At 43.6% G+C, this 20,029-nt stretch overlaps 1 protein-coding gene across 1 annotated transcript in view; it reads left to right on the forward strand.

The window, feature by feature from the left end:
- The first annotated feature begins 2,171 nt into the window (after nucleotides 1-2,171).
- C9H6orf132 (chromosome 9 C6orf132 homolog) overlaps nucleotides 2,172-20,029 on the forward strand; it is a 31,147-nt gene continuing 13,289 nt past the window's right edge. The window contains exons 1-2 of the mRNA XM_075615256.1: nucleotides 2,172-2,486; nucleotides 13,607-13,710. Coding sequence (XP_075471371.1) covers nucleotides 2,345-2,486; nucleotides 13,607-13,710 — 246 coding nt within the window. The 5' untranslated portion in view covers nucleotides 2,172-2,344. The remainder of the gene's footprint in view (nucleotides 2,487-13,606; nucleotides 13,711-20,029) is intronic.

Below are 20,029 nucleotides of genomic sequence, written 5' to 3' on the forward strand. Positions count from 1 at the left end.
GTTGCCGTGGTAATGCAGAGTTGTAACATCATTTGATGCTGCCACGGCAACGAGACGCCGTGTGACGTTAAGTTGGTGAAGTCTGCGGCGTCATTATACGCTGCAGTTAAGAAGGAGGATGCCGCCACAGCTAAGCACCTTCCCATCAGGCCAGAGAGCGGCAAATGTACATGTAGTTTGGCCTAGACCCTCTTCCGGACCACCGGGCTCTGGTAATTTGTACCATCTGCCCCCCTCCCCCCTCCCCCCCTCCCCCCTCCCCCTCCCTCCCCCCCTCCCCCCTCCCCCTCCCTCCCCCTCCCCCCCTCCCCTCGGCCCTGATCGGAGCTGAAATGAATGCCGTTATCTCCGGAACGATCTTCTTCAATCCCATGTGAAAATCCAATTGCAATAAAAAAATGTTTGAATTTCTCCTTTAATGGGGTCTGGAATTGATGCAGCGTCACAGTTAAGAATGCGTTAACTAACATAGCGTTATTTCCCGCGTTATTTCCCGCTCCTATCTAAGACTTACTTAACATAACTCGAAGCCAACTCAATGTTGTGCTACAATAACGTGACTTTAAGCCTATGCCAATGGGACGTGTTCCTTACATTGCTTTTGCATATAATGAGCTTTGAGGACACGTTAACCTCATGAAAAAGGCGGGTGACTGGTGTGGGTAACGTGACGTTAGGAGCCCTGATCTAGCAGAGTTCTGTGGAGCTAGACCAGGGGTGGCCACCTTCAGTCCTCAAGAGCTACCAACAGGTCAGGTGTTCAGGATATGCCTGCTCCAGCACATGTGGCTCAATCAAAGAGTGAGTCACTGATAGAGCCACGTGTGCTGAAGCAGGGATATCCTGAACACCTGACCTGTTGTTAGCTCTTGAGGAATGAAGTTGGCCGCCCCTAATCTAGTCTTAAGGGGGTTATTCATTAAACTTTGATAGTGCCAATCGGGAGTCAGTATCGCACAGAAAATTATCTTACCTTTGGAGTTTCCGTGTGATAGTGGCCCCATTGGCACTATCAAAGTTGAGTAACTGACCCCCTAAATCACAAGTTAACGCACATGGAGGAAAATTGAGCCTAAAAGATGCACAATCATAATATTTCAGAGGCTTATGAACCCACATGATACAATATTCTCATGGATGCAGCGCAGGAATTTTCCTTTTGTGCTGTAATGTTTTTATAGGGGAAAAAAAAGGTGCCATAACCTTAGAGCAAGAAAAATGTGTTTAGGTCTAAAAAGAATAAATAATTCTGCTTGAAATAAAGAAATGTGGTAGACAAAGTATTAACCCACCCACCGTTAGTATTCCGGCCCTCTTCCTAATACTTTCATAATAACTAAAAGGAGTTTCTTGTCAATCCCTATGAAAAAAAAAATATATATCAGAACTAAGTTCCCCCACAAAAATAGCCACGAAGAAGCACATTTAAATCTCTTTAGTGGCTGAAGGTTGAATGTAAACGAGTACTGTATGTACCTTTAACCTCACTGAATACAAAGCACTACAGGTGTTAATACACCATTAACCCCTTCGGTGCTGGGGTGTGTATCTTAAAATCATTGACTCCTAGAGGTGAATACATTTCCGCAGTTCGTGAATCAGTAATCCCTTCATGGGTGGCGGACACTGTATGCCACCTGTACATATTTATCTTTTCATTGATATAGCATGAAACAATATATTGATTTCTTTAAAGAGATACTAAATAACACATAATGTAGAGAAATATCATAGAAAACTGGTATTACTGACACAAATAAACATTGGGGAAAGGGAGCCCCTGGAGCTTGCAATCTAATGCCAAGTACCATCCCCCTTTAATCACTTCAGTGCTGGAAGCAGTGATTTCAGGTTTCCCGAGCCCCTAGAGATTGGCACAAGACGTTGCTTGGGGTAAGTAAGCCTTTAAAGCAGGGGTCCCCAACTCAGTCCTCAAGGGCCACCAACAGGTCAGGTTTTCAGGATATCCCTGCCTCGGCAGAGGTGGCTAAGTCATTGAGCCACCTGTGCTGAAGCCAAAAGGTGGGTTCCAACCCGCCAGTCCCTCACCGAAGGAGGTGGCGCTGTGTCAGGGCTGGAATGTGACTAGTGCAGTTTGTGCAGGGAGGGTGTGGTCAGGGAAAGGTGGAGGCAAACCAAGTGAACCAACAGGATTCCACTATTTACCTGCTGCTAAGGTGGGACTTAAGTTTCTGTTCCTGCTGCCTGCGATCCACCGGGGTTAATCTCGTTGGTTTCAGCAGGCTGCCTGGATTGCTTGGGAAACATGCCTTGCTCGAGACGCTTATTTTAAAGGTCTTGGATTTTTTTATTTTTTTATTATTAAGGTGTATCCGTCTCCACCATGAAGAAGAACAGCTCCATGCAGGGGACCCTGAATAAGATCTTTGGGAAGAAGAATGCTAATAATAATAATTCGTTGTATGCGGATAATCCCCCTTGGATTCTGCCCCAGGGAGCAAGCAAAGGATCCAGCGAATATAATGGTCAGTAGCTGCTGTCTTTGTGTGGTTGTGTGTGTGTGTGTGTGTGTGTGTGTGTGTATTGTAGCACCTGTTTGTGTCACTGTGTAAAAGCGACAGTGTCCCTTTTATAAGTGACACTCCAATAACATGTAGATGCAACAATACAAAGCTGTACTGAGTATGAATGCATGTTTACAACTGGCTAAAAATGTGTAGTGAGCCTCCTTGCTTAAAGGATCTCATTTATTTATATAAAATTAACTAACAAGTGAAAAATTCACCTTTGCAAATTCTACATGCAATGTGTTGCAGGCCCCTCTAGCAGCAAAGGGGTTAATTCTTGGACACCTGACATCGATGGTGCTATATAGAGATTATAATCACTCACCTCTCACCCCCCTCTTGACCAGATGTGTCCTTCCCCATAGCAGAGATGGTTATTAGCAAAGGGTTTTCAGAGGCAGGCGGGCCAAGCAGAGCACAAAATGAACATGTCAGGGGTAGACGATCACTGCAGAATGTGATTACTCTCTTTCTCTTTGAAGATGTTGTTGAAGCATGTAGAGATACTCTTCATCCCTATGTAGTGCAGTATTTTTATTTTTTGGGGGTATGGGAGCCTCAAATATCTCTTGCCCCTCATCCAACTCATTCATGTATTTCAAGTGTTTCTCAAAGGTATTAAAATGTATACAGTATTTGTATACATGTCTCTGTATATAGCGCCAATCAGGGTACATAGCGCTTTACAATACATGTGACATAATATAATAACACGTAATGGGAATACGCACTCCAGACATAAAACAATAGGAAAAGGAGCCCCTGTCCTGAAGAGCTTACAATCTAACTTCTTCAATTGCAATAATTTAAGAAATTCCAATGTAACTCCATTTTTTTTATATGATAAAATGTATTCTGTCCTGTAGCTGCAACTACTTTAAAGTGTGTGTGTGTGTGTGTGTGTGTGTGTGTGTGTGTGTGTGTGTGTGTGTGTGTGTGTTGGTCTAAAATAATATCTCAGGGGGTTTAAGTGTTTCAGGGTCATCTATTCCCAATAAACGGTCACTGGTAATAAAACCGACCTTCAGCAGTGACTTCACCAACAAAGCATGGGAATGTATGGTCACACTATGACTGGTCTTGATTAGGAAATTGGTAAATGGCTCAGGTATATGACAGGTGACAATTAGAATGTCAATGTCCCATTAACCCCACTGCTGCTGGAGAGAACAAACACTAGTCTCTAAAATGTTTTTTTTTTTGTTTTTTTTCTCTGTTCTATATGTTTTGGGATAATGAAACTCTAAGGCTTGAAAATACTGCCCAGTTTGGAGTAAATTACACTGCCTTTGAAGTGAGCAAACCCAGTTTAAATCCCAGTGTCCATTCATTGACATCTGGCAAGTCACTTATCTCCCTGCGTGTCAGGCACCAAAATTAGATTGTAAGCCTGTGGGGCAGGGACCAAATTTGCCTGCAAACTTCTACGTGTCCTGCAACAGATGCTTTATGTACTATACAAACGGATTCTTAATCCAGGCTTAAGGTTGTCGGAAATGACTGTTGTATCTTTTATATATTTGTGTGGAGAAGAGGGCATTAGGCAGCTGAGTCACACTTGTTACTCAAGACTCTTTTAGACTTTAGATGTATCTGTGTTTTTAGATTTAAAAAAACAAAACAGTGGACTGAATTAAATAGACCTAATATTATGATGGTGTTTCTATTAGAGTTGTGATCTCTATTGAAGAATTTATGGAAGGCAAAATGTTTTAGAATAAGTAAATGTGTCCCCCCTCTGTACATTGCTAAGCAATAGGTGGCTGGCAGAGCATCACCTGCTTGTATTAGGCTGAGTCCTTAGGGACTTAAGCCGCGCGGAGGCTGAGGGAAAGCGGGGGCTTTCCATGGGCTTAGGCCGCGTGCCGTCTGGGGGCGGGCCAATGACGTCACGGAGCTGGTTCGCCCTCATTGGGCGAACCGCTCACGTGACCGGCTCTCCGCTCCCCCTCAGCGCGCAAATTTAAATTGGATTGGCGGCTATGCTTCCGCACGCGTGCGGACGCGTGTGCGAGCCCCTGCCCTGCTAAAGCCGCTCTCATTGAGATTGCAGGGGCTCACTGCCAAGCGTCAGCGACTAAGCGCTGACCATTCCCGCGGCCTTAGGTGCTACAAAGGCTCTCACTTTCTAGTAGACTGGGGTTAAGTGTGCCCTGAAGGAGAGATGTATAAGAGGCAGGTTCTCTTAAGGAGAGAGCCCAGAGAATGCAGAAATCATTTTAACGTTCCCTTCATTGTGTTCTTGGATTAAAAAGTGTGCAAGGCTGATTTTCTTGTAATATTCAAGAGCAAAAAAGCGAGGGAGATAAAATTCGTAAATTTGCAAACATGTTAAAAGGACATTATGCGAAAGCCATAATCATTAAATTACAGGAGTAAGCAGACTTCACTGTGCCCTCTTGTGTGTTATGTTGTGATATCTGCACCAGCACTGCCAGTGAATGCTATGGGGACTGCCATCCCAATGGAAGAATTCTGCATTAAGACAGGCCATGTTGGGTTATCTGGAGAGACAATGTAACAAGCTACATGTATAGATCCCACCTCTGAACTGGAATCCTGTTGGAGGATGTCCCTGTATGTTTGCTAATTTTTCCTAATCTTATAGCCAGACATTTACATTTTAAGTGATTATTATGCTGTGAAATGCAACAATTTGTGATTTCTTCTCTACTAAATGTTAAAGATCTGATACGGCAAAAGAGAGGGGCAGATTCATTAAGGACTGTTGTGGATTAACGGTATCGACTTAAATGGGAGTTTGACGCCTGTGCAGGGGCGCATTAACCCATATGGGACCTTAATGAATCCTCCCCCAAAGAGCTACCTTTTGCAAACAAGGCACTAAAGGGGAATCTACATTACAACTGCCCAAAGAGTTGACGATTTGGACAGAAATGGACATTTTTTATTTTTTACATAGATTTTTAATAAAAATCCACCAGCCCCGTTTAGCTGCAGATTCTGGCAAAAACTGCCAAATTGCAGCCCATTCACATACAATATGAGGTTCTGAAGTGGTGTTTAAAATATGGACTTGCTGCTGCACACCGGGGATATAATTTCCCTGCCATCTCCCTTCTGCTTTGATTATTTTTTTATTTCCTGTCTGTTTATGTTGTGGTTCAGGCTCGGCGTCCCTGTGACTCACACAGCTGAAGTTGTTAACATGTGCAGAGAGCTGCATCACGTTCTGTATCTCCAACGTCCAGCCTCCCTCTTTGCCACAGGACCTGACACATCTTAGGCTGCGCTTATAGTGACGACGACGACGACATCGGGCTGCAGTTGCTGGAAAAATCAAATTGAGATGACTTCCAGCGATCGCGACCAAGCCATCGCTCCGTCGCGTCGCGCTTACTATAAGCGCAAGCGGCGGCAACGCATTTGTTTTGATGCGACGTCACGTCGCTGTCGCCGGCACTATAAGCGCAGCCTTAATCAGCCCTTTCTTCTTGGAGTAGAAGAACACCTCTGGGACTCTCATCCAATATAGATTGACACACCAGAAGTGGAGTATTTTTTTTGCTAAATCGGTGTCACTTCTGCCACACGCAGGAGAAAACATGGAGGGCGCCCTACATTTTCGAAGGAGCATTTTTATAGAGGACCGGAGTAAACCAATTGCAATGACTTAGATTGTAAGCACATCGGGGCAGGATCTACTTTTCAAATTGTACGTGTAATGTCTGGAGTGCTTATTCCCATTCAGTTATAATATTATGTTACTACTGTTAAGCGCAATATAAATAAAGACATACAGTACATACACTATAAAATAGAAGAGCACAAAGAGACAACTCTCCTAGTGTATACAATTTATTCCCAAAAATATATTAACAGATAACAGAGAATGAATGCACCCACATTTGCAAGTCCTACTAAAGGCACATAATACCCGATCTGGCATTCGGTGTGAGACCCAGAGCTCTGGAGACAAGCCACGCGCACGGTTACTCTGTCCGGGTGTCTCTCCCTGGTGTCTGCGCTTTCCTCCGGTCCTTGGCGCTTCTGTCGGGAGATGACATCACTTCCTGGAGGCTCCGTCAGGAAACTCAGACAGCCGTTGATTCGCCCCACGCGTTTCATGAAGATTTCTCACTTCCTAGAAGGCATTCAAATAGGGGCTACATGAAGTATGTAAACCGGTCAAAACTAGGTAACCAATGCCCTTTTTCTAACGTGTCTTGGAAGGGCAAATTGAGCATAGCATGAGGATGAAAGAACTTTGCCATCTTATCCAATCGAATCAGTGTCTCCGGAAACCAAAGTTTGCTAATGCCTGTTACATGTTTGAGTCACACCCTTTGTATTTATTTATTTTTTAAAGAACATTCTTCACCTATAAGTATTTTTAAAGTTGGGTTTCTGTCTTTTGTTGTATACATTTGACCACGCATAGCAGCAATCCTTTTGATGTGTGTGTGTGTGTGTGTGTGTTATGGTGCGTTCTGGGTTTGTGTGTTTGTTCATTTCAATTTTCAACTGGGATAAGTTGTTTGGAGGTTAGTGGCACCTCCTACCAGGTTTTACGCTCGCCCCTCCCCACTTTTTAAAGTAAGGTTTTTTTCATTTTGCTGTATGGATAGACTCACTGCAGTCATTCTCCCTCCAACAGAGGTAAAAGAGACGTTTCAACAGTTTAGTGTTAGGACCTGCAAATTTGGTTATGCCTTGACGTTGGCTTGCAGACTTCTAACGCTTTGGCCAAAGGGTTTAACTAAATTACCCTTATTCATGAGAATATTATTATTGAATTATTTAACTATATACTAATTACTATATATTTGGTCAAATTGGATGTAGCATTGGGCTTTTCTGTCTTTTGTTGTAAACATGGTGAGCTGAAACTTGTGATGGTTGATTTTTTTTTTTTTTTTTCTGGCTCCTCCCTTTTTTCTGTTGTCCAAGTTTGTACATCAAAGCCATACCTTTCTCCCCTTATCTTTATTGGATTTGATAAGGACAGGGGAGGGACTGCTAAGGATAAAGAAAACATTTGATTCACAAATACTCCCTTATTTAGAGACCCCAAAGAACTGCAATTTATCATTTAATTTCCAGAAAAACAAAAGCCAAATGTTTGCTTGTAGCATTGTTACATTTAAGGAGGCTAATTTAGATTTGTTGAATTGTTTACATAATATTAATTATTGGCCGGCTACAGAGGACTGCGCTTTTTTTTTTTTAAGATGGTACTTTGCTGACTGCCATTAGTTCAGGGTCGGCCTCCAAGGACTGAAATTGGTGAGGAGTAGGGGATTATAGCCAAAACAAAAAAGTAATTTTAATGGAACGTGCTGGCTTTTATCAGTGAGACTCCATTGAAGACCATGAGATGCTGATGCCAAAAATCAGTGAGACTCAGATCAGTGACAGTTGACAGGTCTGTTGGACCACTTTTGGTCCTAAATTGGATTGCCTTTCTAGTCCATTTCTGCATGCAACTAAATCATTAAGAAGCAGGGTTTCTCTGCAGGCCCTCTATGTATGTATGTATGTATGTATGTCTTTATATAGTGCCATTAATGAACTCGTACTGTAGGTGTATCTATGTACGCCCATCATGAGCTGTTCTTCCTCTTTCCGAGGCGTAGGCCAAAAGCATTTTATATGAAACGACAGAACTGTCCCTATATAGGGACAACACCTTCACAATTAACCTCTTCACTGTCAGGTAGCTCATTCACACTGTGCCGGTCCTTTCTTCAGCATTAAAGAAGATTAGGCATCCCTGCTGTCTTTGTCTTCTCTGCATGTCTTTGCTGCAACTGCAGTACCAGGAAAATCATTGGGGAGGCTTCATACAGCAGGGGATCGGCAAGGGCTGAAGAGGGTGATGAGCGAGAGATGGATAAATATATATTTGGACACTGTCACTGAAGTTTTGGTTCGAAAAAAAACAAAAAACTGTTTTTGTTTGTAAATGTTTACTTTTTGGGGGAAAAGAAAACATTAAAAAATCAAATTTAAAAAAGCAGGAATTTTTTCAAAATGTGAGTGTACTTTTTTTCAACAGTTTTGTCATTTGTAAACTTAAGTAAATCCAGTTTTTAAAAAGAAATCAAGGAGGATGGACCTTTCTCGGGTTTTGGCTCAAATTTCGTTTCAATGTTTGACTTTATCTTCTGCGACGTTCGGCTTTCGAACCTAGATCGATTAATCTAGATCTTGTCCTCAGTGATATTCGTGTGTGTCTGTGTATGATCTAGATCTATATATCACACACAACTCATCGTTGCCAATTCTCCTGTCAATATTATAGCAAATTACAGATCAATAGGGTTAGTCCCTGTGGAAAGATAGAGGCAAAAAGAGAGGGGGAGACGTGCCAGAGAAAATGGACATTACAGTGAGACTGGCCGTGGATACTCTATGCTGTAATATAGGCGTTAGAATGAATCCCTTTTGAATGTCGGAACCCCTAAAACATCACTGGGTACTCTGGCATGTAACATGGAGGGTTATATTTTGGGTTAAAGTGTTTTGTGTAAAAATATTAGTTTTTTTTTTTTTTTACAGAATAACTGCATGCCCTTATCATCATTATTTTTATCTATTTTTTTAATGCAGTAGAGGGCTTCTAGTCCGCAAAGACAGAGGCCCTATAGTTGAGAGCTGGGTGAGCTAATGCATGACACTATATCACCAAGCTTCCACACTGCACAGCCTCCCTGACTCAGTAATTGCTTTGTGATGTCATAATGGTTTCAGGGCAGGATGAAAGCCCTGGGAGCTGCAGTCATCAAGAACAGATTAGGTGTGACTATATATTAGGGTGGTGACCTTAATCAATAGGAATGCTTTCAGGATATCCCTGCTTCAGCACAGGTGGCTTGGTCTTGGACTGAGCTACCTGTGCTGAAGCAGGGATATCCTGAAAACCTGACCTGCTGGGGGACTGGAGTAGCCCAACCATGGTCTAGTGGCATCAAAATGATTGTTCCTTCTCTCCCTGAATCCAGGGGCGTGAGCAAGGTGCCCCAGCCTTATTATACAAAGGAAATGTTGACAAATTCCGACTCGTCTCCATGATCGCATTACCATGAATTTGTGGCTTTGTGAATACTACAGTTCTATGGCATTTAAGCATAGACCTGCTGTAAGTCAACATCCTGACTAATCTACAGTAACATGGTGCTCCCTGCTTGTGCCAATGTAAATATTAGAGGGGCAATGTAAATATTTATATACAGCACATGGGGTTACTAGGATGTATTCTGGTGCTCAAAGCCTCATCTCCGGACACCAACTGCAATAGTATGCCAAAGCCAAGCAAGATGCACAGTTGCTGGCTGTTCTATCTGCCTGTGCCCTATATGGAAGCCGATCATTAAAATGTCTATTTGAGGTACAGTATATGGCGCGGCTCCTTGCCTCTTGTGGCCTGGCTTTCGTGCACCAATTCGTATATTCAGAGCTTGATCTTGGCAATGGCCGAAGTTAGATTTTGCAAGGCTTACACAAGATCACCATTCCTAAAAGTAAAGTTTGGAGGACAGGAGAGGCCAAGGAGCTTACAATTTTAGGACGGTGTTGGACGATTTGCCGCAGCCAACTCGCCGACAATTGTCTCGCCGCGGAGGTAACCCCCTAACCTTACCCTCCAAAACCCTAACATTAAGTCCTTGCCCCTAACCCTAAAACCCTAACCCCTAATGCCAACGCTCACCTTCACCTTAAAAACCGTAACCCCTTACCCTGAAACCGCTAACCTTAACCCCTTACCCTAAAATCCATAATCGAAGCCCTTACCCAAAAATCCCTAACCTCACCCTAAAAATCTTAACCCCCTATTCCTAATACCCCTAAAGTTAACCCCTTAATTTACCTTGGTGGCGAGATGAGCGGCGGCAAGCTGCCCTAGGCAGCTGAATGGTGCCGGCGAGCTGGTTGCGGAGGGGCGGCCGGCGAGTGGACTGTGGCAAGTAGTCCCATTCTGATCTTAGTGGCTGATTCAAAATGCTCCAACGTTAAATCAATGGCGGTTTTTCACCAGCGTGCAGCGTCAGAGTATACTGAACCGGTCTCTGCGGTTTGAAAGGTGGAGTGGGTAAAAGGTAACAACTAACTAGTGGTATCTGAGTCTCTGGGGTCTACGTAGAAAAAGTCTAATTTTGCTCTGACACATTTTGCGTCTTAAAATATATATATATATATTTTTTAATGTGAATGGCGCATATGTCTAAAAATAAATGTATAGTGTTTGAACTTGGCGCGTTTCTCTGACATGACGTACTGCTGTGCTAGTATCCTGCGCCCGAAAACGATTTGGGTCAGCTTGAAGGCGAGAGAACCGACGCAGAAATCCTTCAAGAAAAGTAACACAGGCCGCACATTCCTTAATGCATAGACCTGCGCCAATATGCAAATGTAACTCCTCCTTTCTCCATAAACCCCTCCTTGTCGCAGAGCGACGCAGACTTACAGTACAAGAAAGTGGGGAAAATAAGATTATTACGTAGATGATGCTTCTCGTAAGTATTTTTCGGCACGACTTGCGACAAGATTAACCCAGTGCGCTACTTTTCAGGGCTTGAATATGGACCCTGCTTAAAAATAAAGAGTAATAAATGTATTTTTTTTTTTTTTTTTGTACACGGAAAATTTACATGTTTACAAACGAAGCATTGAAAGAAAAAAGATGAAAAGATGGCGGGAGGGATTGCTTCTATACTCTCACAAGTGAGCAGCGAGCATTTAAAATATATTGCGTAATCTTTCTGCTTTTTATAATGGGGTGTCACAGACCGTTTTTACCAGACGCTTTCCAATAGAACCCCTGTTTTATTTCTGTTATGTGCTTGTCTCTGAATGTTTGGGTCCTTTTTTAAAGCGGCAATCCAAGCAACATCGGATTGATGTAGGGGGTCTCCGGAGCTGAACCCCGTTAATTTCTGCTGGTAGCCAGTCGGCACACAGGGATCATGCCATGACTACTTCTCAAAGCTCCCGTATCCTGCGGGCCAATAGGAAGCTGTGATCCGGTGCGGCTTCCTATTGGCTCACGTGACGCGGGAGCTTTAAACTTTGCTGAGATACCGACACCCTCTTCGGAGGCACGTCTCACTGGAAACAGGGGGTCCCTGGAACTGAAATGAATGAGGTTCAGCTCCGGAGACCCCCCCCCCCCTGCTTCAAGCATATGTTAAAAAAAATAAATTATTTAAAAAATCGCATGATTTTGTCCTTACAAGAAGTGATGACGGTTCAGTGTATTTTTAGCTAAAAATTACCCAGCCGGGTAGGTTTGGGGGGGGAAGAGGAGGATGTCAGCATGCAGAAGACAGCAGAGGGAGAGAAGGAAGGCAGGCGGTGGGAGAAGAGGACCACCATGTGAGCAGGAGCAGAGCAGCACAGGAGGATAGCCGGGGAGGAGCGCAGCCGGACAGTCTTCTGATTTCCGGTGTCTGCCGCTGCTACAGCGCAGCTCCTCCCCGGCTGTCCTCCTGTGCCGCTCTGCTCCTGCTCGCATGGTCCTCCTTTCCCATCACCACGGGCTGCCGCCCTCTCACTCCGCCGCTGCTGTCCTCTGCAGGCCGCCATCCTTCTCTCCACTGCTTTCAGTCATCCTCTGCCGGTTGATGTCCTCTCCTTACGCAGTCAGCTGCTGACCTCTTCTGCTGAAGTACCCAGCACTGGGTTCCTGGGCTGGGCCCAGGTAATTTTCTGGTAGGGAAAATATGGCCGGGTACCGGATAATTACCAGGTACCCGGTACATTCTATTATTCACTGGTGCAGAAGGTATGGGGAGGTTGGAATCTATCTTTTTGGAGTACGTATTTATATATACAAGTATTGTTGAGCATCATTTGAGATGGGGTCTCTGTGCTTTGAAGAATGGATCGGTCAATCTCATACCTCCCAGGTTTATAAGGACAATCAAAAATGGACCAAGGGGTTCAGTCTTGATGGTTGACACGTTTTTTATTTTATTTTTTATTTACCAGAATCTAACATCTAAAAATATTTCTAAATCACTTAAGTTTTTTATTTTACTAATGTGGTGAGCTGAGACTTAGGAGGGGTTTCAACATGAGCTTGCACAAGTAAACCCCATCTTATACTCTCCTTTATTGGTTATCTGATGAGGATTGAGTTGGCTATGGGTAAGGAAAACACTTGATTGACAAACACTTCCCTATTCCGAGACCCCTAAGAATATGTAATTTGTCATCTAGGGGTACTTTACAGGAACAAATCCCTAAGTCTCCTGGTCAGAAAGCGTATCGCACAGCAGATGCTAATGCCAATTATTGACTATGGAGACATAGTATATGGGTCGGCACCTCAAACCCACCTTAGCAAACTTGATATCCTCTACAATTCAATTTGTCGTTTTGTTCTCCAATGCAACTACAACACACATCACTGCGAAATGCTCAAAGAACTAGATTGGTCATCACTAGAGTCTAGGCGCAAAGTTCACCTTTCCTGTCTTGCCTTTAAATTCTTCATGGACAAGCTACCCAGCTATCTGAACAAGCTCCTCACCCCTACCACATGCAGCACCTATCACCTGAGATCAGACTCCAAAAAACTGTTCATGGTCCCAAGGCTCAACAAAGTATCCGGACATTCCTCCTTCTCCTTCCGTGCACCCCAAAACTGGAACAACCTACCAGAGACTCTCATATCCACCACCAGCTTAAGTTCTTTCAAATCTAAGGCTGTCTCACATTTTAATCTGGCCTGTAACTGTTTCATACGCCCATAATATATATTTTCTTTAACTCTGCACGCAATGTCTTGTATATAATGTATACCCTGTTCATTTATGTAACTGTATTTGTAACCATGTATTATTTGTTTTACTCTGTGCCCAGGACATACTTGAAAACGAGAGGTAACTCTCAATGTATTACTTCCTGGTAAAATATTTTATAAATAAATAAATAATCCAATCTCCAAAGAAACAAATGTTGTGACATTGTTGCTTTTCCTGTGGTTAGATGTTGTCTTAGAAACACAATTGGATGGTTAGATTCTTTACATAATGTTATTTATATACTTTTTTCTTTTTCTATAATGACCCTTCGTTTCTAGCATGCTGACTGTTCACATTTTCCTTTTGCAGATGGGCTGCTGACCCCATTCTCGTTCCTGGATGACTCCGGGACCGCGACCCTGAAAGCTCGTCCTGGACCCCGCGTTAGGCCTGTGCTCCATTTCTCCTCCAGTGTAAGTCCCTGGTGACATCCCATCCTGAAGCAGCACACCCTTCGTTTTCCTGCTGTGTGCAGTGACTCAATATATATGGGAGGAAACGCTGTTATAGAAAATAGTATTGTTTTTTTTTTTTATATAGTGCCAGCCATGTATGCAGCACTTTACACAGGCAACATACAAGACGTAATACAAATAAGTGCCTAATACCTCAAAGTAAGTTCTGGGGGGTGAGTCGGGAGACATCCAGAGACTTGGGAGTGCATGGAAGAGCACACGCTTTTTTTTTTTTTTTTTTTTTTGTGTCATTTTAAAAATTTTCTTTAAAATTGCTTTACACCTTTAACGGGCCAGGAAAAGCGCTACACACGTGGATGCATAAAAACTTCGCAGATTTTGGACTTTCTCTCAAAGTTGTAAAAATGCCACTTTGCCAGAAAATCCCCAAAAGCCAATATCTTCCTGCAGGGGTCTCATTGTATTGTAATGTATGTCTTTATATAGCGCCATTAATGTACATAGCGCTTCACAGTAGTAATACATGTGGTAATCGAATAAATAACAGATAATATAAATAACAGATCATGGGAATAAGTGCTTCAGACATAAAAGTAACATTAAGGAAGAGGACTCCCTGCTCCGAGGAGCTTACAGTCTAATTGGTAGGAAGGGGGAACGTACAGAGACAGTAGGAGGGAGTTCTGGTAAGTGCGTCTGCAGGGGGCCAAGCTTTATGTATCATGTGTTCAGAATATCCACAGTGCTATTCATATGCTTCTTTAAGCAAGTGTGTCTTAAAGGTGGATAGAGAGGGGGCTAGTCGGGTACTGAGGGGAAGGCATTCCAGAGGGGTGGGGCAGTCAGTGAAAAAGGTTTAAGGCGGGAGAGGGCTTTAGATACAAAGGGTGTAGAAAGAAGACATCCTTGAGAAGAACGCAAGAGTCTGGATGGTGCATAACGAGAAATTAGGGCTGAGATGTAAGGAGGGGCGGAAGAGTGTAAAGCTTTAAAAGTGAGGAGAAGAATGGAGTGTGTGATGCGGGATTTGATCGGAAGCCAGGAGAGGGATTTCATGAGGGGAGATGCTGAGACAGATCTAGGAAAGAGTAGAGTGATTCTGGCAGCAGCATTTAGGATAGATTGTAGGGGAGACAGGTGAGAGGCAGGAAGGCCGGACAGCAGGAGGTTGCAGTAATCAAGACGGGAGAGAATGAGAGACTGAGTGAGAGTTTTAGCAGTTGAGCAACAGAGGAAAGGGCGTATCTTTGTTATATTGCGGAGGAAAAAGCGACAAGTTTTAGAAATGTTTTGAATGTGAGGGGCGAATGTGAGAGAGGAGTCGAGTGTGACCCCTAGGCAGCGTGCTTGGGCTACTGGGTAAATGATCGTAGTTCCAACAGTAATGTGGAAGGAGGTAGTAGGGCCAGGTTTGGGAGGAAGTATGAGGAGCTCTTTTTTAGCCATGTTGAGTTTAAGGCGACGGAGGGCCATCCAGGATGATATAGCAGAGAGACATTCAGAAACTTTGGTTTGTACAGCAGGTGTAAGGTCGGGTGTTGAAAAGTATATTTGTGTGTCGTCAGCATAGAGGTGATTATTTAAACCCAAAAGATGTCATTAGGTCACCTAGAGAGAGTGTGTACAGAGAAAAGAGAAGAGGTCCCAGGACAGAGCCCTGGGGTACCCCCACATAGAGATCAATAGAGGAGGAGGAGGTGCTAGCAGAAGAGACACTGAAAGTACGATGGGAGAGGTAGGATGAGATCCAGGATAGAGCTTTGTTCCGAATATCAAGAGTATGGAGAATATGAAGGAGAAGAGGGTGGTCCACGGTGTCAAATGCTGCAGAGAGGTCAAGTATTTTGAGCAGAGTGTAATGACCTCTGTCTTTGGCAGCATGGAGGTCATCGGTTATTTTAGTGAGGGCTATTTCCATGGAGGGAGCAGTGCGGAAGCCAGATTGTAGAGGGTCTAGGAGAGAATAGGTGTTGAGAAAATGGAGCAAGCGAGAGAATACAAGACGTTCAAGGAGTTTTGAGGCAAAAGGCAGGAGGGAGACAGGTCGATAGTTAGAAAGACAGGTAGGGTCAAACTTGCTGTTTTTGAGCAATGGTATGACTGTTGCATGTTTGAAGGAGGATGGAAAGGTTCCAGAGCAGAGGGAGGAGTTAAAAATGTGTGTGAGCGTAGGGATTATAGTAGGAGCAAGAGGTTTTAGGAGATGGGAGGGAATGGGGTCGACAGGGCAAGTGGTAGAGGGAGACGAGGCGATCAACAGCGACACATCCTCCTCTGAGACAGTGGAAAAAGAGTCAAGGAAGGCAGGAGGGGAGTTAGGAAGAGGTGTAGGATGGGAGGAAGAAACAGAGGGGATGTTCTGCATATGGATTCCACCTTTTCCTTAAAATAGTCAGCAAAGTCTTGAGCGGAGATGGAGAAAGGAGAGGCAGCTGAGGGTGGTTTGAGTAGAGTATCAAAGACAGAGAACAGTCGGCGTGGGTTAAACTTGTGCATGTTGATTAGAGTAGAAAAGTAGTCTTGTTTAGCTTGCGAGAGGGCAGAGTTGAAACAGGATAGCATAAATTTGTAGTGAAGGAAGTCTGCGAAAGTGTGAGACTTCCTCCAGAGGCGTTCAGAGGAACGAGTGGAGGAACGCAGCATTTGCGTGTGGGAATTTAGCCAGGGTTTAGGGTTAGAAGGGCGAGGGCGGCAGAGAGAAAGCGGGGCATGTAGATCAAGAGACGAGGACAAGACAGAGTTGTAGTTCCTGACCAGGTTGTCAGGGTCTGTAACAGAGCTGAGAGAGGAGAGGGAGGAGTGTAAAGTGGACTCAAGTCAGGTAAGTGAATAGAGCGCAGGTTTCTGCAGAACCGGGGGGTAGATGGAGGTGGAGAAGGGGAGAAGCGAGATAGAGAGAATGAGATGAGATGATGGTCAGAGAGGGGAAATGGAGAAATCGGAGAGAGAGAAGTTTTTAGTGAAACCCAGGTCTAAGTAGTGGCCATCCTTGTGGTTGCTGGCTGCAGTCCACTGTTGAAGGCCAAAAGAAGAGGTTAGAGAAAGAAAGCGGAAAGCCCAAGTGAGAGAGGGGTCATCAATGTGGCAAAAGGAGAAGAACACGGGAGTCTGAGGAGAGAAAGAAGAGAGCCAGGATTCAAAGTGAGAGAGAAAGGCAGAAGGGGGATGAGTAGAGGTAGGTGGGCGATAGATGACCACCACAAGGACAGGGAGAGGAGACAAGATCTGGACAGTGTGAGCCTCATAGGAGGGAAAAGCAAGAGATGGAGGAATAGGAAGGGTTCGGTAACGGCAGAGAGAGGAGAGCAGGAGCCCCACGCCTCCACCCCTGCCATCAGTGCGTGGAGTGTGGGAGAAGGAAAGGCCACCATAAGAGAGGGCAGCTTCCAGTGCAGAGTCAGACTGAGTGAGCCAGGTCTCAGATATAGTAAATAGGAGCAGAGAGTGAGAGAGAAAAAAGTAATGTACAGAGATGAACTTGTTAGAAAGGGAGCGAGCATTCCAAAGGGCACAGGAGAAAGGGAGAGAGGAGTGAGGGTGGCAGGGGATGGGTATGAGGTTGGAGGGGTTGACACCAGAAGGAGTAGAGGTTGCAATTGGCAGGCGAGGACGAGCGCATGTAGGAATAAGGCAGGGACCAGGATTGGGAGAGATATCCCCAGAAGCAAGGAGGAGAAGCATGGATAGAAAGAGGATGTGTGAGGATGATTTGTAGGGGTGTTTTTTAGTGCAGGGGATATAGCTGTGTGGTGTCAGAGGACGCAGGTGAGAAAGGAGTTCATGTGAACTGAGAAGTGGGGAAGAGAGGAGAGATGGAGATATATGAATAGAGTTAGAGACATACTGAGGCTGGTAAAAAGAAGTGCATAATTCTCATGTTTACTCAGGTGTAAGTGTAATGTCAAATGTGACAATATTTAGTGATTTACAGTTGTAAAAAAAAATTGGGGGGTGAATTTGAACTAATGCTGCGGATATTTGGTTAGGACAAAAAATTAGTTTTTTCTTGAACCGTAACAAAATAGAATGGGCGTAAATGTGCGCATTTTTAGCGGAATTTTGGCTGCTCCGTGATCACCTGACTTCTGGTTTCCGATCGATGAGCAGATTTGTTCAGTTGCCCAACAGACGCAAAATGGCCGGAGGGTCAGTCAAGGTTTGCTCTGGCTGTCAGTAGAAAGTTGGAGATGACATTGAGACTGTTTGGGACCCCGCAGCCCTATTTGTATTTTTCTTTCCAAACAATTAAAAAAAAAAATTAAATAAAAATGCATGCAGAAAAAAATCCATGATTTTTGAATCTCTAGCTCTGGAGGTTACCATGGTAGCCTCTAGACTGCAGTTGGCTCTGGGGAGAGCTCCATTTTAACCTCACGGACACTCTGCTTTCGGTTCATATAAAATAAAGCTTCTTCGTCTTTGAAATGTTTATCTCTTGATTGGCGCATCAGATTTTAACATAACGCTATTGGAAAGGGCAAGAAAAGACCCTATAAATGAAGTTAAAATCTCAAAAAATGGAATCCACACGACCGCTTTAAAAATGTTTGCGGTATAACAGGTCCACTAAGATGTGCCGAGATCTTATAGTGCCAACTCCAGTCCTCAAGGGCTACCAACAGGACAGGTTTTAACGCTATCCCTGCTTCAGCACAGGTGGCTCGAAGAAGCAGGGATATCCTTAAAATCTGGCCTGTTGGCCTTTGGGGACTGGAGTTGGCCACCCCTGTGTTTAGAGGGAGTGACAGAAATGGGGGGCTGGGTAAAAACCTTTCCCAGTGTAAATATTTGCATTTTTTTCCCCACTATCCTGTTTCATATCATTGATCTCTTCTTTTAACACTTTCTAGCGTCTATTGTTTCGGATATAGAAGATTTTTTTGGCACAATAGGTGTCAGCGTAGTATTTATTTATTATTTATTATTAATTTTTAAATATAAAAATCTAAACTTGCGCTTTTTTTAGGATCTGTTTAAAACGGGAACACCTTTGTTCTCATAAAACAAATGTAATATAAATCCAGTTTCTCGTACCATATAAGTCGCATATTTTGTCTGAAGCGTGTCTGATATTATATAGCACAAAACTGTGTATGGATAGTGCACAATACTTTCATTTATTCATTAAATTATTTTATTTTGATCAATTTCCGGACACGTGTCTGAATGGCAAAGCGTATTCTGTGTGGTAAACAAACGCTGAACATAGCGGGTGTTACGTGGTTGTGTGCTTTTGTTTTATTGCAACATTCATATGGGAGTTACTACGTAGCAGTGACCCTTTAACCTTTGGAATGCCCTACATAGGTTGAATGTATTGTACGAGCCAGCATTGGTGGCTTTATGGCATTCACCGGCCGCCATGCCCTTTTTTCGCATATCAACAGCTGACCATGATCACTTACTCTTCGTGACCTTGGATGGCAGCCGGTCAAAGGCACTGTAAGCGTTAAAGCCGCAACACGTGAAATTTAAATTGGTTCTGTAGTATTAGATAATAGTGACTTTTTTTTTACTCCACTCTTAATGACATATATATTATTATATATATATATTTTTTTTGTAACTTAAATTTTATTAATATTTTGGGTTTAAGACATATTCCATTCCATTCTTTCAAACAAGATGCATTGGTAATATTGAATAACATGAAAATCATATACAAATCATAACGAAATAACCAGGGGATAATATGGGATGGAGAAGAGGGGGTGTTGAAGGTCAATTTTATTTTTGTTGTCTTATCTTATTTTGTTTGCTCCCGATACATGTGGAAGCATCTAGAATTTGGTCTAGCTCCCCTTTTTTGTAGCTGGCTCCTGTGCGGTCCCATTCTCAAACTTCGATCCTGGTACCCCTCTCACGAGTCAAAGGAGAATGCATCTAGGACTATCAAAGCAATATCGTGGTGGGATTCACTCCTGGGATGTCTGTCAGGGCCAACCACGGCAACCAGACATTTTGTAATTTATTGCCAGAGTCATTCACCAAGCTTGTCCGTTTTTCCATCTGGCACACAAACCAAATTTTATTCCTAATTTTTGGCCACGGTCGGAATCCCATTCTGTTTCCACAATTCTGCAATCTCGCACCTTGTTGCCGTAGAAAAGCGGACAATCAATTTAGAGCTTGATCTGGATATACCCTGTAAAGGTCTGTTCAATAGGAACAGTCACGGGTCCAAGGGGATTATGAGGCCCAAAATCCTCTCTAGCCAATCCTTCATTTGCTCCCATAAGGGAGTCAAACAAGGGCAAGACCACAGCATGTGCAACAAGTCCGCTGTCTCTCCACATTTGTCTCAGGCACAATGGGG

The sequence above is a fragment of the Ascaphus truei genome, chromosome 9, assembly GCF_040206685.1.
Source record: "Ascaphus truei isolate aAscTru1 chromosome 9, aAscTru1.hap1, whole genome shotgun sequence".
In the NCBI taxonomy this organism is placed as follows: domain Eukaryota; kingdom Metazoa; phylum Chordata; class Amphibia; order Anura; family Ascaphidae; genus Ascaphus; species Ascaphus truei.